The following is a 26,397-nucleotide window of genomic DNA, read 5'->3' as shown; positions in this document are numbered from 1 at the left end:
TTATGGGTAAAGCCAACCATGGGTCCATCAGATCCTAATCTGCTCTTTCTCCCAGAGATGGAATAGCCTGGATCTGGCACAGAAAAAAATCATCACCTGCACCTTCTGTCCTGGTTTTCAACCACTCTACTCTTTCTCACTGCTCCCAGGCCAGATTTATTGCTTTATTAATTTTAACCAACTGAAACCCAGATGCATGTTACAAACAGAAGTAGGGAGATGCAATCCTCTGTATGTTGCTCGGAAGCTGCCTAGAAGTCTGAGAGTGCAATTTCCTATAAGTTATAGTTTATTTCTGTGCTGATAGTTGACTGAAAATTCTCCAAATATGGCTCCCAAAAGTTAATACAAATGTAAATTTCAAACAATTAAATGCAACTTTCAAAAAAAATAAATAGATGGCAATAATATTCTTTAGAAAAACAAAACTAGGGTTGCAGAGGATTCTACTTTGCTCTGCATTTTTGAATGAAGCTTCCTGTTTTGCCCTCCTCAGATTCATGTATGGATCAAAACAGAGATCTGTGGATTAAGTTGCATAATCAACAAAATGAACCATGCAAAGGTGCTGTACCTATGAGGTAGGCCAAGGGCTGCCCCTTCCTTTTAATGTTTTTTAAAATTTTAAACTGCTTAGAAAAACTCCAGGACTGCATGGTTAAAAGTCTCATATGATATTGTCCCAGGAAGTGACTGTGTATCATAATGTACAGTACAGCCCCTTTCTGTGAAACTGTACTTGGGTAGGGAGGGAAGAAGCAATTTGCCAGGAAGGGACTGTAGATTATGTTGTACATTCACTTCCTGGGAACATTTTAAAAAGAAAAATCTTAGTGCATGGCCAAGGAGCTGCTTTATGCAGCTTTGAATGTTGAAGACAAAGGCAAACCTTGGACCTCATGAGTACTGTTTGTCTGTGTAAAAATGGGATGAAATGGAGCTTCTTTTTTAAACAAAATGAGCACAAGATGGGAATACAGTGATTTGTCCGTCCCTAAACAAAAAACAACAGTGCACTGCATCCTGATGCATATTGTGGGCCTTCTCGCAATAACAATTTCTGCTTGGGTAGGATGTGTCATGTCAGTTGTATAAGAATTATGTATGGATTTTATTCATTCTTTTTATTTGTATGCCACTTTCCCACACAAAAACCATGCTCAAAGCGGCTTATTTGCAATAATTTCTAGAGGGCTTTTCAATATACAAAGGACTCAGCTAGATTGATAAATAAAAAGCGTTTTATATACGTTGCATATGCAATATAACACTGTGACACCAGATGGCGGTGTGGAGTCCCATCTTTCCCTGTTGGATTTCCCTGTATGAGTTTACAACGCATTTAACTGAATCGCTTCTCTGACATGTCTAGACCTAGCCTATGTGCTTAACTGTTCTTATCCTGATTATATGCATCCTACTCAGAAGTAAATCCCACTAAGTTCATTTTGGACATTTTCCATATATAGGTGTTTATAACTGGAATCTTAGAACCTTCCTCAAACTCTTTAAGATATATGGTGACAAAGGTATGTGAATGATTTCTGTAACTGAAATGCTACATATTTTAGCAGTTTAACCAATTCTGACATTATGTTGCTAATAATTTGGTAAAAAAATGTTCTGTGCAAATCAGTGCTAATTTCAGTGTCAGATTAATATAATATTTTAGTGGATTTTTTTAAAAAAAGAAAACGTAAAATCTTTTTCAATATTATTCTGAAGGCAGGGAGCAACAATCCAAACTTAAACCAAAGTCAGCAATATCATTAATTGAAGGGGATGATAAGTGGCGGGGAAACATATACAAGAACCGTTAAAATAAATCAAATATATTTCAATGTGTTTTCGATGAGAATAAGTGATGTAAAATATATTATGATCAATCCTAAAACAATTTAAATTGCAATAATATACTTAGATTGCTATTTTCACATATAGCACTATTGTTCCAAATGTATAAATAATGTTGCTTCAAATAATACATTTCTGCATAGCTTGTGAACAGATTGGAATCTTCCACCAGTTATTTACATGCAAAGTTTTGTTTAAAACGTGCTGTAGGAACTGCAGGAAACTTGAGCCACAGTTCAAAGTCTTGCCAGTGGTTCTGCATACCAGTTGGACCATTTCAGTGCCACATGGAAATTTGCATTGCTTCCATGAATATTTCTTTCATTTCCACCCTAGGTGGTGCTGTGTCCAAGGGAGCCACACAAGGGCATACTATTGAGACAATAGCACCAAAAATACTAGAGGAAGATGAGAATTTAACATTAAGGGCAGAAAGGCAAAGAAAAGAGAAAAAAGCTGCATCAGGAACAGAGAAGAAGACAATCAAGTTTAGTTAGTTAATTTTTTTAAAAGTTCAGTGAGTTCTTTGAAACAATAAAAGGAGGAATAATAAAAATTAAAATGAGAGATTAATGAGACTGCAAGAGAAAACAGGCAAATGACTGAATCCTTTGTAGTTTCAGGAAATATTGTGCACAATAGGAATAGTACAACATAGGTATGTGAACATGATTTCAGAATTTCTAGCTGTGGTGAGGACTACAGCTGCTACAATCCACGAGTCCTGTAGAACCTTGATAATAATAAACTATAGCTTGGATCATAGCAAGGCTTCTGTAAATGGAAGGGCTGGGTTCACAAGAGGACTTCGTTCATGAAGGGATCAAGATCCAGTGAAGGATCGCATTGCTTGAAGGGGAGGGAGAGTGTCAGTTTTTACTGAATTCCAAGCCCTGTGCCTCCTCTCATGCTGTCCTGGAGACTCCCCCAATCCTGCAGAGCAAATTTTCCAGTGGCAAAGGGGGCTGAAGGGAGAGAGGGAATTAGGAAGGGTCACACCCACCCTTTCATTGAGGGGAGTATCACATGAATCCAGGTTTGCTCAGGGCACTCCTACTAGGGTGAACAAACTCAAGATCCCAGTCTATGTGTCAATAGGAATGGTCCTAAATTGTAGTTATCATTTCATAACTTTAAAGTGTTCACAACAGTTCATATGCATTTTCTTAGTAATCCTTTTTTTTTTAAAAAAAATATTTATTAAAGTTTTAAAGGTCACAAAAAGAAAAAATAAAGAACACCACATTAAACAAAAACAAAACAACACATCAGAATAATGAAAAAGAAAAAAGAGAAAAAAAGAAAAAAAAACAGAAAAATAAACACAATTAAAAAACACAACAAACCTTCCCATAACTTATCTTTCATTCGCTTGTTTCCTTGACCTCCTCACACCTCCCTTTTTTGTATTCTAGTTCGGTTAGCTATTTCAGCAAATCCTTTCCATCTTTTCCAGTTTTTGTCCTTATTTTAATATAATGTAACTTTACTTTCCCTCTTTTCACCAATTAACAGTCTGTTTTTTCTTAATCCTTTATAACAAATCTGCTAAAACCACATAACTTCATTCCAACATCCTTCTAACATTCCTTAATTTTACAATGTTTCTGTAAATAAACTTTAAATTTCTTCCAATCTTCTTCCACCGACTCTTCTCCCTGGTCTCGGATTCTGCCAGTCATTTCCGCCAATTCCATGTAGTCCATCACCTTCATCTGCCATTCTTCCCGGGTGGGTAGATCTTGAGTCTTCCAGTACTTTGCAATAAGTATTCTTGCTGCTGTTGTGGCATACATAAAGAAAGTTCTATCCTTCTTTGGCACCAATTTGCCGACCATGCCCAGGAGAAAGGCCTCTGGTTTCTTCAGAAAGGTATATTTAAATACCTTTTTCATTTCATTATAGATCATCTCCCAGAAAGTCTTAATCCTTGGGCATGTCCACCAAAGGTGAAAGAATGTACCTTCAGTCTCTTTACATTTCCAACATTTATTATCAGGCAAATGATAAATTTTTGCAAGCTTGACTGGTGCCATGTACCACCTGTAAATCATTTTCATTATATTCTCTCTTAAGGCATTACATGCCGTAAACTTCATACCTGTGGTCCATAACTGTTCCCAGTCAGCCATCATAATATTATGTCCTACATCTTGTGCCCATTTATTCATAGTTGATTTCACCGTTTCATCCTGAGTGTTCCATTTCAACAGCAAGTTATACATTCTTGACAAGTTCTTAGTTTTGGGATCTAACAGTTCTGTTTCCAATTTTGATTTAAACTCTATTTGACTTTAAACTCTATTATGAATCAGCCGCTTTTTGCTGGCTGAGAGAATGGCTGCTTCTTGAAAACACTGACGTGCTGGACTTAGAAGGATTTAACAATGTATTTGGGTGGCATGCATATTTGTGGTATGATAAGGTCAAAGCACATAAAGCGTTTAAAAACCATATTGTCAGAAAAGCACTGTTTAATGTTTGGATAAGATATAAGGACTTGCTTGAAAATAAAACCCCAAGGTGGTTGTCACCAATGGAAGCGAAGGCTCAGAAAAAGCTCAATATGGAGGCCAAATGGCCCAAATATTGGGAAATTTTGGAACAAGAGGGTGATAGATTAAAACTGCAGAGTTTTGAAAAACTAAAAAATAGAGTGCGAGACTGGCTCCACTATTATCAAATAATGGAGGCGTATAATTGGGACAAAAAAATTGGCTTCCAGGTGCATTTTCTTAGTAATCCTTACTGAGATGAACATTAACATAATTAAGCAACAATTATCCCCATACAGTGGTACCTTGGGTTAAGAACTTCTGTTCTGGAGGTCCGTTCTTAACCTGAAACTGTTCTTAACCTGAGGTACCACTTTAGCTAATGGGGGCTGCCGCACTGCTGCCGTGCGATTTCTGTTCTCATCCTGAAGCAAAGTTCTTAACCCAAGGTACTGTTTCTGGGTTCTTCTGTAACCTGAAGCGTCTGTAACCTGAAGCGTCTGTAACCTGAGGTACTACCGTATTTCAGAAGAAAAATTGACGGTGAGAAATAGTGACTTACCCAAGAGTCAAACTTGGCATGATGGGAGAATCCACATTTATTTATCAATTTATATCTAGAATTAGGGGAAGCTGTCTCTTATATGCAGCAAATGTTGTGCACACATGTGAATATAGGGACATTTCTCCATTTTACGTCTCTGTCTACTTTGGCCCTAAGGCAGCTTAGTAATTTATAATAGATGAACAATTTGAACCAGGGACTTCCTGGTTCACAGCTCTGTCTCTAAGCCACAATGATAGAGTAGTGCATAGCAGATGTGGTGGTGGTATGCAGTATGTAAGCAGCTTTTCTCTGGAATCTCTTCGTGAGGAGAGAGAAAAAGATAAAAAGAGAAACAGCTGTTTTATGAAACTTCACATGTTGCAATTTCACTCCTGATTAATGTTGCTGGTGCTGCCTGCAACCTAGGTGTTGCATTCTATTTTACTGTTTTCATTACACTGTAGTGCAGGATTGGTAAATATATCCTGTTCTTTTAAAACTGTTTGCAAAGCTGTGTACTTAAACCACTGTTTAAGTGGTTTGTGTATCCCTATTTTTTGTTTTCTTTATACTGTTTTCTCCCTTGTCATCTTTTTTGTTTGGGATCATTGACTCTCAGTTTGGATGATTTTTCTTCAATTATTATCTCTCATATAATTTCAGTTTACTGTTTGACTTGAAAATTGCCACTGTGGCCACTTCCAGGCAACCCACTGAGCATTCATCATGATTTGTTTGTATGGAGATTAGATTACATTGACTATTTAATGAGGGTTTATTTTTATTTGTTTGTGGAGAGGTTAGATGACATTGTTTTATTCCAATTTCTAGGACATTTTCTCATCACATTCCTTATCTCAAGAAGTCAAGTCTTTTTGAGAAATGATTTTGTTTTGCTAGACCTCTTAATCAATTACAATTGCCAGTAAGTGCTTGAATCCTGCCCCAAAATATTGACAGTCTGGAAGCACCCAGTGTTTATTTTGTAGAATTTGGGGGAAGTATGAATGAGGGAAGATATGGTAAAGCAAAATGCTTTTAGTCTTGGGACCTGTGCGTTGAAGCTGTTGAAGTTCAGTTGAAACCAATTCACATGTGCACGTATAAGTTGCTTGCACAATATACTGATTGTGTTTGAAAATCACTGTGTGATTTGAAACCCCTGTCTGTAGTGTTGGTTGGATCTGTGATAGCTGCTTCAGATGTGCAAGTCTTCATTTGGTATTTCAGTCATCGTGGTCATGTATTTGTGAACTAGGACATCAGGCTTCAAGGACAACAGAGCTGACCTGTCAGCATTCAGAGGCTGAGAACTACTTTGGTTCCTCCCAGTTTACTGGATCTCAAGATTACGGAAAAATCCATGCTGCCTTTCATCTGTTATGTACAAAGACAAGTTTCAAAGGGCAATTGGTTAGCTGGCCAGATCCAGTTCCCCATACCTGAGATAGATGATGCTTGAGAAATAGTTACACCTGATGTTTAAAATTCAACTGTACTATAGAAAGGAAGCTATTAGAGAGTTCTTCTTGATTCAGCCCTTACTATCAAATTGAGTGTATTGGATTATTTCTATAGAACCAAAGCTATTAAAATGGAAACAGGTCTGATTGTGGAGATGTGAATGCTACCGTGACACTTTTGCCTAATATTTTCATGAAGTGAAAGGATAGTAGAAAAAATAACTTCTATGTAGTCATAAAGTATGATCTTTTAAAAACAGTATGGTTGAATAATAAAATAACAACAAGAAATCTAACCTTCAGGCTTGGTGGGAAGTCGAATCAGAGAACAATGTGTTGGATTTAGCAGCTCAAGTGCCAATGCGGAGCGTAACTTGTGCTCTTTTTTTCATAGGTGTATTAAATTGGTTTTATTATGTGACCATGCCAATGCCAGCATCTACATTCACTATTGCTGCAGGATGCTGGGCAGAAGTTAAAAGAAAAACTTGCGCAACTGATGTTCAGAGGAATGATGGGCTCTTTCCACTGTTGTCAAAGGCGGATGTCAGGTCGGTGATTACAGTTGAAAAATATGTACTTTAGAGAGCATTCCATTTTTTTCCTGTTATACAAGAAAATGAGTCATCATAGTCAAGGAACAATAGCAGAACATGTTTAATCAAAGCAAAGGGAAACCATATAAGAGAAATTACTCCAATGGGCAAGGATGAGCAAAGGCATGTTGCTTACGTTGAAAAAAGAGAGAGCATTCTTTGAGTAATAGAATTTGTTTCTACAGGGATTCGCTGAAGTATGTGAAAAGTGAACTCCTAAACTATGAACTGTTCTTTTGTCTTCATTATAATCCATTATAATCTTGTTTTTAAATCACTTAAGTTGCTTTTGTTCAAAACAAAACACTACAGTTAACGTCTGTATGGTTGCAAATGTTCTATTTGCATTCATAATACTAAGGAGGTGCTCCTTAAGTGGGCATCCTTTAGTTCAGTAGCAGTCTACTCTCTGAGACTCTAAGTCTGGATTTTTTAAAATTCACAGAGAAGCAGTACCATGTCTTTCTACCCATGTTTTCCATCCTTTTTCCAATTCAGCTATGTCCTAAGTATCCTGTTTCTAATAGTTGCTGTTTGTTCACATATTTGTAGTATGATAGGCTCACAGACAAACATATTGCAGTTGTGATACATTTGTTTTTAATGTTTTTGAGTCTGTAACAGATCATCAATTTCATGGCAAGATTTTGTTCAAAGGATTTTGAAATACATTGCTTTTAATATGTTCTGACTGTATACTATTCAAGATTAGAAACATCATTCAGAACATCTTCACGCAATAAGAATTTATTATCCAATATTCTACAGATGATAAACAGGTTAAGAGTCAGGAGTGAGCTCTGCACTCTTTCCTTTCTCATGTCTGCTTTAGCTATGCCTTACTGTTCTAATTGCATCAATGCTGACCAGAACTCCCATCTTAACAACAGCTTTAAATGGATTTGTGAACCCTGGTTAAGATGGTTTATGTTTAGCGTATTCATGTTCTCTTCAAAGCATGGAGGTATTGGCAGTAATAAAGAAGAACCACCCTCCTTTTCTGATAATGAGCAATTTGGGTGCTGTTAAAGTTGTAAATATGGAAGGGAAAGATGTGTAGTTTAAATTCTGTAGCCCTGGAGCAGAAGTACATCATAATTTTTACCTATAGGGTAGGTCTTTAAAAAACTAGAAGTTGTGTTTGGATTGAAGAGGAACAATCCTAGAAACAGAAATATGTAGTCAGTTATTCAGAGCAATAATGTCCCTTTTGTGATACAAATGAAGGAAGAGGCTAGGAAAATAAGTGCAACAATGATACATATGGATTAACTTTCAGGAGAAGCTTTCTGCTTGGAAGGATATGGAAACAGGGCATTAGCCTGTGATAAGCAGCAAATGAATCAACATGAAAGACATAAACCTAGAAAACACCAACATGGTCAGTTGTGCAACAATTTGCATTGGACTATAAAATATTAGACATGGTTCTCATGGGATTCCTCTGTCTCAGATATGCCGTGCATCTGACTGGATTGCTCCAGCCACTCTGGGCGACTTCCAGCAAATTATAAAATCACACTAAAACATCAGCCATTAAAAACTTCCCTATAAAGGGCTGCTTTCAGATGTCTTCTAAAAGTCAGATAGTTTCTTATTTCCTTGTCATCTGATGGGAGGGAGTTTCACAGGGCGGGCACCACTATCAAGAAGGTCCTCTGCCTTGTTCCCTAAAACCTCACTTTTTGCATTGAGGGAACTGCTGAAAAGGCCTCAGAGCTGGATCTCAGCTTTTACAAAAGTACGTAACTCAAAAGCAATTTATATTCAAGCCTACATTACATTAGTACCTAATGAGCCTGAAGAACTAGGAATTAGGAAGGGAGACATTTTTGTAGTATGTGAAGGATGTCATTCCAACTGATTAAAGTAAACATAAGTTTTCTTCTTAGGATCTTTATTTTTCCCGATATATGCCTTATTTTTTTTTTTTTTTGCTTCATCTCTTTTTTCTCTTGTATTATTCTTTATTAACTACTTTATACCTGTGTGAGAACCAACATGGATCAGTGGATGGCATTATTACTTGCAGGTCTTCAAATATTTGAACCCCTTTAATGACACTGAGCATTTTATTTTTTTAATCACTACTAAAACATATTCTCAAGGTTGTGGGATATATAATAGTTGGAAAGTGGCTGTACAGCAGAGACATTCCTACAGACCTGCAGACTCAAGCAAGTCAGCCAAGCCACATGTCACTAGACCAGCTTGATGTGGAAGGGAATATTTCAGCAGAAACCCTGAATATCAGCAAAATGTTAATCTTTACACAGTGGTGCCTCGCAAGACGAAATTAATTCGTTCCGCGAGTCTTTTCGTCTTGCGATGTTTTTCGTCTTGCGAAGCACGGTCCGTCGCAACTGCGCCTCTTCAAGCGGCTTTAAGAAAAAAGCAAACAAACTCGCAAGACGTTTTCGTCTTGCGAAGCAAGCCCATAGGGAAAATCGTCTAGCGAAGCAACGCAAAAACCGAAAAACCCTTTCGTCTTGCACGTTTTTCGTTTTGCGAGGCATTCGTCTTGCGGGGCACCACTGTACTGAATCTTCTTAAGAGCATCATATTTCCATGCCATCCCATTTTCTATCAATAGTTGTGGCAGTCTCATTTTTTTTTTCCACCAGAGAAAAGAATTGGTCTTCCTAATGCAGCAGGCCACTTCTGGTTATCCATAGCTGCATTACCTAAGTATGCTCAGAACTTTATTTACTAGAAATAATATATTATTTTTCAATTTCAGGTTGTTAGAACAGACTTGTGGTCATCTGCCATATCCTTGCCGCTTCCAAGATCCTGCTGCCACTTCTCAGGTGGTCATTCCTTATCGTGTCTTTGCTCCTCAGTGCCTTAAGAAATCCTGCGAAGAGGTTCTACTGCAACTGATTCCTCCGTGTCTCTCAGCTGCTTATGATCTCCTGGGTACCCATCCCTTTTCTAGGCTTGATGTCTTGATTGTTCCACCCAACTTTTCCAGTCTTGGAATGGCCAGGTATTGATATTTTTCTATTTTTCCATGCGTGTTTACTCATCTGCTAATTCTTCTCGGTATCTACCTTGCTCTGTTGTCCTTACCAGGCAGAAGAGCATTGTTTAAAATCCTACCTATATTTGTCATACCTGCTGTACTTCAGGAGATGCAAGACCAGTAGTAGTAAATCATAGCTCAGCTGTAGCCATTTGGAAATTGAAAATGTGTTTTTGAAAATTATGACTGCATTAAGATAAAGAGAACCAGTGGAGATAGCAAGGACCGTGTCTACTACCTTTTGGCTGTTGGAGGCTAATTAATGGCCAGGTGAGATAAAAGGTGGGATATAAATGTAATAATAGGCATATAAACAATGACTATATCAACTGTTTAACTGCAGTGTAAATTACTATATTTGAAATATCTTCCTTCAACATATGTATCAGAAGGAGAGCAATGATAGATACCAATTATTCCACTGGTGTTAGCAGTGTGCTGTGCTAGCTGATTTATGGGAACAAATATAAAACATAAGGCCACAAATGACTCCCTTAAAATATAGGCGTGTAGTCTGGAGGTAGTGAGCCTCTTAAGTGAAAGAGGTCCTGTTCTGATTTTGAGCACCCTGGAGGAATCTAGTTAATGGATGGTACAAATGATTCACATAGACCATCAGTTATGTTTCTTGGGCTCTGCAGACACAAAAGAGCTATTCAGGGAATTCTGAAAAGGGAGCACAAAATAGACCTTCCCATTGGAGCTGTTACGAGGACAGAAAGGATATGTGGAAGCATTGTTTATATACTTACCAAAGAGATTCCGAGATTCTAATACTGGTAGCTGGTGGCAGTATTGGATTATTTGAAATGTTATGTCCTAATAAGTGCTTGGGTTTTTCCATATTTTGACAGAACTACTAATAGCACTGTATTGTAAACAAGGAGATTCCCCTTCAGATGATGATTTATATGTTATTTCCATTTATAGACTGCACTGAAAGATCTCGAAGAGGTTTACAATAGATAAATGCATATATATTGTACCTAGAAAGTACAATAAAACCATGTCAAATGATTCATAACAAAATACAGAAACAATACCATGTACATAAACATAATATCAAAATAAATAAAGCTACAGCACCTGCAAGGCAATAAAATATAAAATTTCAATCAACACAACATACATACGGTCACTTAATCTCACTCAGCACCTATTTCACACAACCACTACAATCATTCATTACCTCCATCAACAACTCATACATAAATTACTGACATGTAGCCATATTACAACCCACATACAAAGGTCCGCTGCTGAGCCTAATCTCTGAAGCACTTATAAACTCATGCTCCTAATATTAGGAGTGCTAATAAATAATACTCCTCTCATATCTCTCACCTGTGAGGAGCCCATATCTACCAGAGCAAGCTCTTGCTCTGGTGGGTATAGAACAGGGGTCAGCAGTCTTTTTCAGCTGTGGGCCGGTCCACCGTCCCTCACCGTCCCTCGGAACATATATTTTGGGGGGGAAATAATGAATGAATTCCTACGCCCCATAAATAACCCAGAGATGCATTTTAAATAAAAGCACACATTCTTCTCATGTAAAAACACCAGGCAGGCCCCACAAATAACCTAGAGATGCATTTTAAATAAAAAGGACACATTCTTCTCATGTAAAAACACGCTGATTCCCGGACCATCCGTGGGCCGGATTGAGAAGGCGATTGGGCCGCATTCGGCCCACGGGCCTTAGGTTGCCTACCACTGGTATAGAACTACAGTACTTCTATCCACTCCCAGGTTCCAACTATATAATCATAACCCCAGCGGACTCCTTAAAGATGAACTTACGCTCAGCCAAAAGCCTTATTGAGCAAAGATTAGCGGACATTGAAAATCAACACAACCTCGCCAGGGGTGGGGGTGTCTGCTCCCCCAGGTATCACGGAATAACCCCACCACTTGGCCTTCCATCATACATGTCATCTCTTTCATCAGTACCACACCGACGTGCATTTATTCGTGCAAGGTTCACTGTCTTTCCATCGAACCTGCTGAACCACAGATTTTCCAAGGGTTTGGTGTCTCCGCTATGTGTGTGTGACGGGGAAACTGTTGAATCTCTTTCACATATAATGTTCAACTGTCCCCTACATAGCATAGCCAGGGCTAAATTCCTGGGTCCTGCTTTACTGCGCTTGGTTGGCAGGCCTGTTGAGTCACACGCCGCACTGCTTTTGCAGGATACAGATCCTTCTGTAACTCTGCAGGTGGCGAGATTTCTGAATGCGGTTATCTCACACTCAAAAACCACCAAAAACCAACAACAACATCAAAACTAATCGAACTGTTATGATGAGAGTGCATGTCGGAGTTCGTCTTCAGTTTTCCTTTTCTGTGATCTGTCCCTTGGAGCTCTCCTGGCCCCAAGCTGTCACTTGGCTCTGCTCAATGACCCACCCTTGCATCGTGGTGTTCACCTTCTGTTGTCGGATATATCTGTTTTTATGTCCCTGTGTTTTTATGTTTGTACATATTTTATGGGCTAATAGCCGTAAATAAATTGTAAATTGTAAAATCATAACATGCACAGTACTGCACAACCTCAGCACCTGATAATCAGCGCTGGTAGCAGACACAAACATCAGCTTCTCACTCAAGGTGGCCCCGAAGGTCACCATAAACTCAGATTGTTGGGTTTTTTCATATTTTGGCATTGATCATTGGTTTGACTAAAGTACAGACTATAGGAACCATGGTAAAATTGACTTATGTCATTACACACTTGGGAAAACAAGGTTAATGTTCTGAACGGGCAAACCGTTGTTAATGCATTTGTTTCCTTTTGGGATAGTAAGACTGTTTAACTACTTGTGGCTCATAGGTCTTTGTATGTAGTATTTGTTCAAGATAATACAGTGCGTGTTCAGATAAAATAACAGGTGAATTCCCAGCATGCTGGTAGGATATAGTGCACGTGGGGAGTAATTGCATCAGAAATGAGTTCATGAATGAAACCAAAGCAAAGTAATTATGATGGAAGTAAAACCTGATTAAATTTAGAGTAAAGTGCTACATGTGAATGTGTCTTTGTGCATAAGGAAATATTTTTGTGGTTATTCTAATAATTCCAATTTTTTAATGTCTTAGTTACATTAAAGTGAAGTGAGAAGAATGGCATTTTCCCATGTTTCTTGTGCTGTTACATACCGTATTTTTCGCTCTATAGGACGCACCTTATTTTAGAGGGGGAGAACAAGAAAAAAAATTTTCCCCTCTCTGCACAGTGCCCCTTCAGCGAAGCGGCAGGAGAAACGGAGCCCCTTCCATTTCTTCTCCCGCTTAGCTGAAGGGGCACTGCACCTTAGCTCAACTGGCGCCTACCCTTCAGCGAAAGGAACCTGAAGCATCTGGAGGCTTCAGACAGCTATCTTTGAAGCCTGGAGAGCGAGAGGGGTCGGTGCGCACTGACCCCTCTCGCTCTCCAGGCTTCAGCGAAAGCAACGCGAAGCCTCCAGAGCACGGCGGGAGCGCTCCCACTGTGCTTCGGAGGCTTTGCGTTGCTTTCACTGAAGCCAAGGAGCCTGCATTTGCTCCATAAGACGCACACACATTTCCCCTTAATTTTTGGAGGGGAAAATGTGTGTCGTATAGAGCGAAAAATACGGTAAGTGTAAGATGCTTACATATCTGACTACTTTTTGACACCTAAAAGCGTGTGTGTGAGATACACACACACATGTATGAAATTTATAACAGCATGTTCTTCTGGTTGATGGTGCAAGATATTCTGTACATCTAATTCCTGTCAGTCCTTACTGTAACAATGCAATGACATCAGTTCAGATATGCTCCTGTATTCCAGCGCTCCTTTACTACTTTATGTATTATTTTGATGCAGAAAGGATGCTGCGCTATGTATTTATTTAATCATCTAGCTGGCCTATCTGCAGTAGTATAAACATAACGCAGCCTGCTGGCACAAAGGATCTGCTGTTCTGAGAATTCTAATTGTACTCCAGCCTGCCAGAGAAGCAAAGAGCCATAAATTTTCAGTCATTATCTTTAGATTTGGGATATTGTATGTGTGTGTCCATGTACGTCGGCAAGTCTGTTCCTCATTAGCCTTGTAGCTACTTCATTTTTAATGCACAAAAGTAGTACCATCTCTTATTTGAGGGGGATGGTTATCTCACATTTCAGAGTAGGAAGAAATGATGGTGCTTCTTCCGCAGAAGAGCTTAATTAGAGGCTTGAGGTTGTATTTTTCCAGCGGCCACCACAGCAGATTCAGCAGCATTTTCTTTCAAGACCTGCCGACGCCTTTTAAAGGAAAATCTTCCTTTGAAATCTTACTTATATGTCTTGCATGTATCATCACCTTATGTTTTTAATTTGCTATGGACTTTTATATGGTAAGAGAAACCTGATTACTTATTTTAAAAAAATAATTAGAGGCAGCCCCGCCTGCTTCTAGATCTTAAATAGAAACTTAGGGGTGGGTTTTTTGTTTTGTTTGACAATGCCTAGGTTCGTATTGCCATCATCCAGTGGTTCCTTTCAAGTCAACAGAACAGTGAATTGAAATTCCACAGTTGCTGTTTCCAGCATTAGCCCTGTTCTCTTGCTCTGCATCACACTTCCTATTTTCAGAGGCTCCTCATACCCACTGGTGCCTATCACAAGCAAATGTTTAGATGTGCTCTTTATGAAGCTGGAGGAAAGTGTCACAGTTAAAAAATAATAGTGTAAACATATTTTCCTTCTCTGAATCCTGAGATTTATTGAGTTTTGAGCTTTGATTGTTTCAGCAACAATTAATTATCTCAAGGTGGTGTACATGGTTCTCCTCCACCCCATTTCATCCTCACAACAACCCTGTGAGGTTAGGCTAGGCTAAGAGATGGTCTAAGGTCACTCAGTGAACTTCATGGCTGAATGGGGATTTGAATCCTGGTGTCCCAGGTCCCAGTCCAACACTCTGACCATTATGTGTTTTTCTGTAGAGCAGTGATCATTTGAGTTGTAACCAATTGTCTATGTAAGATGCTAAAGCTGTTGCTACATGCTCTGGTTACCTGCAGTGTTTCCTCTAGATGGGGCAATAGCAGTGCAGCCCTGTAGCAGCTGTTCATACACTCCTTCTAGTGGTGCAGGAATAAAACTGCTAGCACATTTGCAAAACTAAACAGTCCAGTATGGTTTGACTCTTCCACTCCCTTGAAAGTGAGGAGAGAAAAGGAGATCGAAAAAAGATATACAGTATGCAGTTCTTGGTGTTTTCCTGGAAAGAGCAACATTGGATTATCCACGTGGTCTTTCCAGGCTTTAAGGTCCAGTATAGCATTAAATTGACAGTAGTGGAAGGGAGGGGAGCTTTGATAAGTGTCTGCCAAGTTTTATACATCTCTACATTTAGTAATACGGGACGCGGGTGGCGCTGTGGGTAAAACCTCAGCGCCTAGGACTTGCCGGTCGCATGGTCGGTGGTTCGAATCCCCGCGGCGGGGTGCGCTCCCGCCGTTCGGTCCCAGCGCCTGCCAACCTAGCAGTTTGAAAGCACCCCCGGGTGCAAGTAGATAAATAGGGACCGCTTACCAGCGGGAAGGTAAACGGCGTTCCGTTTGCTGCGCTGGCTCGCCAGATGCAGCTTGTCACGCTGGCCACGTGACCCACAAGTGTCTGCGGACAGCGCTGGCTCCCGGCCTATAGAGTGAGATGAGCGCACAACCCTAGAGTCTGTCAAGACTGGCCCGTATGGGCAGGGGTACCTTTACCTTTACTTTACATTTAGTAATGGCTAGAAGTAATTAATTAGACATAAGGTAGGAACGTCCCAGAAAGATAACAGCAGCTGACTGTCAGTATAATGTTGGGATAAATAGTAAGTACTATTCTTGAAGCATTCATTATATATTAGTAGCAAACGAAAAGCTAACATAGGCCCTTTGTTGTATCAATCATATGAAAATTCAGTCAGTATCTAGTTAGGACATTAACTCCAGTGTATTCCAGATGCTGGCTTAGTTTTTTAAAAGGCTTGCCTAGAGGCAGGCTTTAGCGTTCTTATTTTGGCTTTATACTGTGTGATTGTTCTTCATCAAACATACAAAAATGGTTTAACAGCCATTAAAACTAGTTTGAGATGTTTAGTACTCAGCATATTCTCTGCTGCTCATATAACTGCCTCAAACAGAGGGTGGCTTCAGATACAGAGAAATGATGACAGAATGCCTGATTAACATGGCATTAACTGTTTGTGCTTCCTGAATCAAGCATACTGTTGATGAAGTCAGTTTTCTGAATGCTGGATCTTATGTACTACCCATGCATAAGAGGAGAGTTATCAGCAGACTAGGGGGACCCTAGGAAATTAGGAAAATAATCCTCGTTGGGGAGAGTGGTAAAGTCCAATACAGCCTTATGAAGATTAAGCATGTTCAGCTGCCACAAAACATTGGCCAACTATCGAGGAGAGGAAGAGAAATGGAAAACTTGCTGGGAGAAGAATGGAATGGAGTATCCTGAACAGGAGCACTCCACACTTCCAACATTTTGTAGTATACAAATTGAGAACTTGTACATTGCTGCATTGTACATGAACATGGGAAGTATGAAGCAACAGGGAAGATATACTCTTTCATATAAAAGGCAGGAGAACTAGAGTGATTGGGAAGAGTTTTATGGTCTTAAAATTGGGGTTTGGAGTAGAATTTTACTAGGGAAGTACCACAGTGTAGAGTGGAATGAATTTGGGAAATAATTGGGTAGAGTGTGGGGAAGAATGTCCCCTTGATTAGAGGCACAGGTGCAGAACCCTCCCTATCCCAAATATTCAGGGTAAGAAACACATTAAACACTTCAGCAAAATAGAATAACATTCCATTGAATTATAATATAGCCATTATAAGTGGTCCAACATCTGATGACCACTTAAAAGCCAGTCCCAAAGAGGTTGACCTTTTGAAAAGGCTTCAAGCTTGGGATCTGCTTAGGGAGGATTTGTAACTTGTGGTGAGGAAGGCAGCCCCTGAGAATGCATCTTCTCAAACTTTTGCTATGTGGACCTCATACATAGGGGAAGGGGCACTAGTTAGTGGTTTACATGCTGAAGATCCCAATTTCAGTTTCTGGCATCTCCAGTCAAGCCTGGGACACACTACTACCTGGAAACCCTGGAGAACTGCTGCTAGTCATTGGGAACCTCTCATATTAATGATAGGATAAAACTGAAATGGCTTTAGGGTGATTGTTGCGGTCAACATGTAGATAAGGGTTTTGCTCCCTTCCCTTCCCTTCCCTTCCCTTCCCTTCCCTTCCCTTCCATTCCATTCCATTCCATTCCATTCCCTGTTTTTATTTTTGCATAGTATTTCTATTATCTGCTTATACCACATTTCTTCAGAAATGTGACTAGTTTGGGTCTTCAGTTGTATGAAGTCTCTACCTACTGCCTGCAAATCTAGCTCATTATCTTTCCATTCTCATGTCAATTCCTGTTCAGAATCTTTTTGTTTTCTGCTTTATAAATGCTAGTACATGTTTCAGAAGCTTAAGACTTTGATTTTTTTTTTTAAATAAACTAATATTACATGGTGGCTCAACTGCATTATGAATACCTTTTAATTAGCGGAATTTCCTTGTTTCCCACTTACATAATCTCTCTACTTTTACATAACATATAACTGATACCTAATGCTGTATTGTGTTTTTAATATTCAATTGGGAGCCGCCCAGAATGGTTGGGGAAATGCAGGCAGATGGGTAGGGTATAAATAAATTATTAGTATTATTATTATTATTTACTGTTCTAGGACACATTTTTTAGTCATTTTTTAATTGTGTGTGAATCACAGCTGGTTGGTTGCTGCGGACCTTTATTTGCCGACTGCCCAATCATTAGCTTGACTCTTTAAACATTCCGCAGGTCATGCATTAAGTCCAAAAGTCCTTTTTTGGCACAGTCACATTCATGTGGTAAACTGTTTTTAAAGATTACTATGACAAAGTGATTCAAGGGCTGTCATCATTTACAGAATGTGAAGTGATAAAAGTGATGATTTGAGGCATGCCTATTCATACTATCTGTAGGAGCATTATGAGAAAATGTTCTACCTCTTAGCTAAACCTAAAGTCAAATTTGCTACCTCTTTGGAAATGGCCCTCCACTCAGTTGTCAATTGGGGATCAAAACAAGATTTGGAGTACATCAAACACACAATATTTCCTTACCAGCATGCTGAACCACTTAGCCCATAAATGTGTAACAGATGTGTTTTGAGTCCAAGTCTATCATAGGGTGGAACACACAGTAATTACCTTCTGGTGGAGCTAAAAGAAGGATGTAGGAAAAATGAGGCTGTTATGATTGAACTCAAGTTGTGAGATCATTGCAGTGATGCTTCTAATTGGATTTCAATTTTTTTATTCAAGTATTTCCAAAACTTCAACTTAAGAAAAAAAATCTTCAAAAACAATAATATATAGTCCCTGAAACACATTTGAACTAAATCTAGTTAATGGATAGAACAGAAATTTTTGCAGGTTTTCTCATTTCATAACCCATTATTTTTAAGAGAGAACCTCAGTTTAAATTAGAACTTTTTGAACAACTGAAATCTGTGGAAACTGCTAATTATAACCCTGTTAATGTGGATCAGAGAATTGAACAAATAACCCTATTGGATGCCATGGCAAAATGGAAAAGATCAGTTATTTTCAGTGTGTCTCACTTTCAAACAATTGTCTGTCCTTTTAACTGAAAATATTTTTCTTTTCTCCCTCATGTTAAGTGGGCGGTCATAATTTATAGTCTTACAGGGAGCAGAGAAGATTAAAATATCAACAAAATATGGATTGCACCAAGATCCACATTGCTTGTCAGTCTGCAACTACACAGTCTCCCACCTAAAATAATTTCTGTGTGTTGCTCGATAAAGTTGGTGGAAAATGACTATAATTGTTAACCTCACATACCACTGGAGATTCCAAGTTCTGGGATTGTGACCCTCTCTCAGGATTTGTTGAAATCTGAATTGGGGTTAGAAAAAAAAGTGGACAATGACATGTCTTCTTCATCTCAGACACATATTGTGTCCCATTCAGATAAATCTTGTAGCTCTAGGTATCCTGCATTTTTCAAAAGTAATTAATCTGTTAAGAAAGATTTATAGACCACTCAATCACAAAACTGTTGAAGCAGTGTGCAGTACATAGTTGCTATTTGTACCTTTGGATGTTATTATCTAACCAGGAAAAGCTTCAGCACAAGTAACATTTGGAGTGAGGGGAATACAAAGGTATAACTTGCAATCGAGAAAGATGGGTATTCACGTGTCTACTGACCACCTCACTTCTTGAAGCAGCAGACACTCATTCCATAAAATATTAGATACTGTTTTAGATATTTCCTTAAGATAGGGTGGGGGGTTGAGAGATAGGACTGCTGTTTGACCAACACAAATCAAAAGGCTTTTTCTTTTGATTTTTGGGTGACATTGTGTAGTTAAGTATATAGATGCTTAGGACTAAATTCCATTGAATTCAGTGCACCTTCTGAGTCAATTTGCATAGGATTGGGTTGTACTATTTAGTGGTATATATGTTGCATTAATATCAAATGAACTGTAGAATTACTGCTTTTTAACAGGCGTTTCCATTGCCTCTGAGAACCCTTTTGTAGTGTCAAAACATCCTATGAACATTACACAGACACTTGGTTACACTTTACTTGATTATTTCCCCTACTATGAGTTCCTTATATCTTCTTTTAAAGGTGTCAAAGCCTTTACTTGTTTAAGGGAGCATAGTGTAAGATGAACACTACATACTTTGGAGTGGACCTTCATAGTTTAATGATCTCTTTCAGAACAAGAAATGTTCTTTCTCCCAGCCTGAATTGTAGAAAATGTGCTCAGATTGTAAATAGGGACCTTTGTGGTACTACTCTAGAATAATGGTTGTAGTCTATTGCATTTTGAGACTGGAATTATAGTGGTGCCTGCTAGGATCATTACAAATTAGCATTGTACAAGTGTTTTAAATATTTGAACTTTTATTTCAGTCAACATTGATAAATTTGATCATGAATGAAAATCCTATTGAATATACACATATTTTTAAATTGATAGAAACTCATCTCTTTAAAAATATGAAATCTACATTGTGAATTAGTTTATGAATTATTCTAGAATATAGCAGCATGGCTAATATGTATATATGTGCAATCTTATGAAGTTCATACTAACGCTTTGCTGGTTCTGATCCTTCAAGAGGAACTGTCAATATGTTACTATTCTTTCACCAGCTTTCAAGAGTAGGACAGTTATTTTAGTCTGTAGACTAGGGGTGTGAATATGGGGTGATCATTACCATCTGGGGCGAATAAACAAAGCTTCTTGTTTAAAAAAAGCATGTGTCACAACAGTAGTAAGATTATCAGCCATGTTGTTGATGGTAATGAGTGGTTCCAACAAAAACAAAACAAAACAATGAGGAAAATTTTGGTATATAAGTATGAAGATGACAGCTCACACCTTGGCCTTGATGAACAGTTTTATCCATAAGGGAAATCTGAAAAATTAGATTTTCCCTCATAATATTTAGAGCTGTATCTCTGTTATTATTTCAATACATTGTGGATCTTTTCAGGTCAGTTTGTACCCTCTTGAGTCCAGCTAGAGCAAAAGCTGTGAAATGTCTAGCCCCAAACTAGGTAGCACATATTTTTGACTTTTGTAGGGATGCGGGGCGGAGAAGATTGTTATGTGTCAAAACTATGAATTATTGGTAGGGATGAAAGGATCTGCCAATTTTACTTATGTCAGTTTTTAATTTTTCAATTCTTCACTTCAGTTCTCTACATTTCTGTGGCAATTTGTGACCCCCACCCCCCCAAAAAATCACCATGAAAAATATTTAGCATTTTAGTGCTAGGCCACTTTCATACACACACACACACACACACACACACACATACAAACACTGATTGGAGAACTACCTAACAAAATTTTAAAAGTGTGAATTTCAAACAATGACTGTGTTTTGGTTCTCATATTGTTTCAAAAAGTGTAAATTTGAGATATTCAGCTTTAAATATGAACTCAGTTGAATTTCTCCCCCATCCCTAACTGATGGCCAGAATGGCTGATTAATTTCCTAGGGCACAGGAAAAGCTACCTCATTTATTCGCTCCAGATATTAATGATCACCCCTTCTGGCCAATAAACTATCTATTAAAGCTCAGTTCTCAGGATTTTGTGGCAGCTGGTTTCTGTATTAGGGGCCATATTCCATGATCCACAAGACAGTCTCTGTGTTGAGGCCAAGATGCCCTGTGCATTATTAGCCATGCCTTGAATCCTTGTTCCCAAATCTAGCAGCTTCATGAAAAACACCTTCCATGTAGTTAGGTTCTTCTGTTTAATTTTTGCTTTCATTCTCAGCAATATATTGCAGCATTCATTTCATGGTTTTTCTCATGGGAACAGTGCAGTTTTTAGCCTGTTTCAGTTGGCACTTATCACAGCGGCCAACTAGAAGCTGTGCAAGCACAGAACTGCTGCTGCTTGTCTTTCATTTTAGTCCCTGTTCTAGTAAGAAACGAAAGGGGGGGGGGGAGAGAAGCTAAATTTAAAGTTAGAAGAATACAATTGGAGCAGCAGCAGATTTCAGGATATGGAAGGAAAGCAGCACTGCCACATTGTTACTCACAAACAGGTGCATTTTCTATAAGTGGGGTAACAGTTATGCACTTTGTATGTAGTAATAGGGATGCGGGTGGCGCTTTGATGTAAACCACTGAGCCTTGGGCTTGCTGATCGGAAGGTTGGCAGTTAGAATCCCCGCGACAGGGTGAGTTCCCGTTGTTCGGTCCCTGCTCCTGCCAACCTAGCAGTTTGAAAGCACGTCAAAGCGCAAGTAGATAAATAGGTACCGCTCTGGTGGGAAGAAACAGCATTTCTGTGCGCTGCTCTGGTTTCGCCAGAAGTGGCTTGGTCATGCTGGCCACATGACCCGGAAAAACTTCCGACAAACGTCGGCTCCCTCGGCCAGTAAAGCAAGATGAGCCCTGCAACCCCAGAGTCATTTGCGACTGGACTTAACTGTCAGGGGTCCTTTATGTAGTAAAAGGAAATTCTGCAAATATATCAAAATTGAAAATGCACACACACAAACATAGAAGAGGGACATAGCAGAGGTCTTTATGATAGCAATACTTGAGTTAATAATAATCTGATAAAAACCCTTTTGAAATTGTAACTGTGACCAGAGCAAAGAAGGCAGCTGATCCATAATTATAGAACAGAACTGTAGTGTTGAAGGGACCCCAAGGGTCATCTTATCCAACCCCATGTAATGCAGGAATCTCAACTAGATCATACATGACAAATGACCATCGAACCTCTGCTTAAAACCCTCAAAGGAAGTTGGAATCTAGCAATATTGGAAGGGCCACAGGTTCCCCATCCCTGCTTTGCATGATATGATTGAAGTAACAGGCTAAGTATGTCCTGGCACTCCCTTTGAAAGGTTTCCCATCATATTTATCAGCCTGCCTGGCCACTCATTTGCCATCAAGTGTTAAATTAATAGAGCAACAATTTATACTCCTGTTGGTTAAGGCTAGAACTTGCACTACTGTTACTATTTTGAATGCTAATATATGATGTTACAGTAACCAAGTATTTGGAAAGCTTCATTCTTTGGAGGCTAGTAAGATGGTACAGTCTATACTGTGAAATATCTATTGCAGATCTCTCATTTAACTGTATTCTTGTTTGGGTTGGGTTATAAAGCAGATAATTCTGCAATAAAGTCTTATGTCCTGAGCCAATGATCAGATTCAGAAGTACAATTCAGACATTAATGGAATTCCACAGTTCTGTAATGGCTTCCTTATTAAGTCCAATGGAGGGAGCCATCTTGGTTATGTCTCTCTCTGGGTTCTGCAAACTAAAAATTACAAAGTTAAAATTATAACTTTTTACATGTATGCATGGTGCCAACATATCAACTAAATTCTGTTTTGTGTTAAGCATGTTACGAAAAAGGAGCAATGCTGCTGAGTGCTCCAGATGGCTGGAAAGCCAAACAGGATGTTTATGTTATGGGACTGTACCGTGGCAACAAAGGACAGTCTATTATGTGCACTGAGCACCGGATGTTAGCTCAGAGTGTCACATGACCCTGTACTGGAAGTACATGGGTGGAGTTATTCTCTCTCTGCAGCTGGGTATCAGAGAGTGCAGACATGTTGTTCTCTGCACTGAGGAAAGACAGAAATAAAGGCATGTAAAAACATTTCTGTCTGTCTCTTTCCCCTCCCTGGGGATGGCAGGGAGTGAGGGAGGAGGAGTGGCTGTGTTCTTCTCACGTTTGAAGAAGGATCGGCCGATAAAGACCTCGCCTTGTCTTGCCGGGAGTCGCTGACGGGGGAGGCCAACAAGGAATCAAGCCGGGCACCTGGAGAGGGCCAAATGCCTCTGAATGACAAGGCTTGATAACAACATATGGTAGCAGAAGCTGCTGGTTATCTGATCCATGGGAATCAGCATGAGAGGTGAGAGGCTGATGGATCGTGTGCCATCCTCTGCACCAAGGAAAGAAGATAACGTCTGCAATTGCAGCCAGAAGCTGAACAGACGGCTGGCCCCAAGAGGGGGTGTTTTCCAAGCAACGGAGCCCCAAAAAGGTATGCTGAATATCGGGCTAAAAGTGTGAATGCAGATTGATTTATTCTCTGGTTCACAAGAGCTGCGTTTGGCAAAACAGCTCTGAGAGGAAAGGCTTGCATACCACAAATTCTTGCGGCGAGATAAGGATTCCCGTCCCGGGGAAGGTTGCTAAGCAACGACAGTCGGACAGTGGAAAACTACTGACACCTGGGGCTGGCTCAGTCAGAGCCGGGAAAGCGAAAGTTGTTTTGACTTTGAGACTGTGGAGATTGCCTGCCTGCCTGAGAGAGAGGCAGAAAAACAGCTCAAAGGAGCTTTTGGATTTTTACTAGCTCGAGAGTGGAGAGCTGAGGCTTGGATTCAAAATGGATCCCAAGAAGGGGGGAGCCTTGCCTTACCCGCCTCCCCTGACTAATGACAATTATTCATCTTGGTCTGTAAAGATGAAGGCCCTGCTGCAGAATCAGAGGATTTTTGGGGTGATTGAGAACCCCATCCCTCAAGCACCAACCCGAGGTTGGGAATCACAGAATGTGAAGGCCAGGACGGCTATAATTCTGTGTGTCTCGGATGATCAACTTGTGCATATTCAGGATTTGGAATACGCGCAAGAGATTTGGGAGACGCTGCGTAGAACACATCAGAGAGATGCAGGTTCTTCAGCGTTGTTGTATTTTGAGAAGCTGACCAATCTGAGGCTTGCGCCTGATGGAGATGTTCAAGCGCACCTGACGGAAATGAAATATCTGCGCCAACAGATGGTGGAACGCAATTTCCGTCTGCAGGAGGAAGTGTTTTGCTTCATGATGATTAACAGCTTAAATCGGACTTACAAAACCGTTGCCAGTCAGCTGGGTTCCCTCCCCGTGAATGATTTGACCGCGGAAAGGGTGTGTGCCGTTGTTTTGAATGAACACGACAGGCTTGCTGCACTGGAGGTGAAGGACAGGGGGAGGGAAGAACGGAGTTCTAATTCCCCCACTGATGTTGCTACTGGAGAGGATGCTGTAGCTTTGAACGTTGTCCGATGCTACAATTGCGGACAGACTGGGCATCTTCAGCGGAACTGCAAGAAGCCACGCCAGTCGAAAGGAGCGAAGGGCCGCTCAGCAAAGCCTGAGGCAGCAGGCAAAGGTCATACCAAGTCTTCGGTGAAACCTGCAAAGGCCCTGATGGCGAAAGGAACCACGCCAGATGTTGGACACTCTTTTGTAATCGATACGGGCTGTAATTTTCATATGTCCCCGCACAGAGGACTCTTTTCGACGTTTAAGAAGCAAAGCTTCGCTGTGGAACAAGCCAACGGTCAGAAGCTGGAAGCGACCGGGGTTGGCACTGTCTATCTTAAGAGTCTGAACTTGACAATAAACAATGTTTACTTGGTTCCTGAACTAAAGTTCAATCTGCTGAGTGTTTCGCAGATTGCAAAGAAAGGACTGAGACTGTCCTATGATGATAAGAGCTGCGAGATCTTCAAAGATGGAGAGTTATATCTTTCTGCCAGACAGAAAGGTGGACTGTATTTGTTGGACTTTGAGCAAAGTGATTACATGGAATGTAATCCTGAGTCTAACATGATTTCTCTTGCAGGTGTGACCAAGACGAGCGCCAAGAAGGTGGCCAGGGTCGACAGAGCGTTTCAGCGGGTGTATGCTGATGTGATTGGTCCTCTAGAACCATCTAGAGGCAATGCAAGATTTTATCTTGTGTGTGTGGATCATTTCTCTAACTTTGTCTGGGTTTATGTGTTAAAGAAACCACAGGAAGCCTTGGAAAGGTTTCAAGAGTTTTGTGACAAGGTTAAAGACATGCATGATGCTAACATTGATTGTCTTTTGACAGATGAGAAGCAGATTTTTCTTTTACAGGATTTCCAGAGGTTCCTGCAGAAGAAGGGGATCAGACACAAGATTGCTGTTTCAGCGGAAGCGTGGAACAGGGGTGTTTGTGTAAAGTGAACAAAGAATTGCAAAAGGGAATGAATGCGCAATTGCTTAGTTCACATCTGCCACATGAGTTCTGGGCGGAGTCACTCATGTCGTTTTGTCATACGTGGATGAGAAAGGTTTCAAAAGAGTTGGGAAGTTCTCCTTTTGAGAAACTGTTCCAGAGAGAACCTTCTGTTGCCCATTTCAAGGTTTTTGGGTCTCATGTGAGGACAGAAGCTCCAGGTGGAGTAAAGAATGCCAGAGGCATTTTTGTGGGATATGAAAAGGGTCTCTACAGAGTAATTTTGTCTGAATCTGGTCAGGTGATTCTCACAAAATTTCTAGAGAGTGCTCCTGAAAAGGAGAGAGTGATAGTGCACACATTTCCCACAGAGGACGATTCAGATGATGATGATGATTTCACAGAGTACAGTGGTACTGAGAGTAACAGCGATAGCTCAGAGAGCTCAGTTGTCACAGTCATTGAGAGGAAATCTCACACAATGGATAGACCTTCACAGGTGAAGGATGAACCACTGTTTGCTGTTGGAACTGGTTCTCCTAAGAGTCCTGAGACAGAACCAGTGAGCAGAGAGGATCAGCACCTCATACGCAGGTCTGAGAGAGTCACAAAGGGTGAACCACCCAAAAGGTACTCAGAAGAGTATGCTAATTTAGCTGTTGCATGTGTTGCTGTTGTACACAACCGAGGACAGGTTGGAGCTGTGTCTAAGTCAGAGACAAGGACACAACAGAGAGTTGCTAGCCAAGGTAATGCAGATGCACTCATTCCTTGGAAGCCAGACAACCAGAGAGGTACACTGGGGAAACCAGTGGCGGGTAGTTCCAAGGGTGGAACTGAAA

At 40.0% G+C, this 26,397-nt stretch overlaps 1 protein-coding gene across 17 annotated transcripts in view; it reads left to right on the top strand.

Moving 5' to 3' along the window:
- Positions 1 to 26,397, top strand: part of AOPEP (aminopeptidase O (putative)) — a 184,490-nt gene that overhangs the window by 14,876 nt on the left and 143,217 nt on the right. For all 17 annotated transcript variants that reach the window (XM_083576775.1, XM_083576771.1, XM_083576779.1 and 14 more), the window contains 2 exons: positions 6,754 to 6,910; positions 9,696 to 9,944. In XM_083576775.1, coding sequence (XP_083432901.1) covers positions 6,754 to 6,910; positions 9,696 to 9,944 — 406 coding nt within the window. The remainder of the gene's footprint in view (positions 1 to 6,753; positions 6,911 to 9,695; positions 9,945 to 26,397) is intronic.

This window comes from Podarcis filfolensis (genome assembly GCF_964270895.1).
Source record: "Podarcis filfolensis genome assembly, chromosome: 11".
NCBI classification, from domain to species: domain Eukaryota; kingdom Metazoa; phylum Chordata; class Lepidosauria; order Squamata; family Lacertidae; genus Podarcis; species Podarcis filfolensis.
This window is presented reverse-complemented; position numbering and strand designations above follow the sequence as displayed.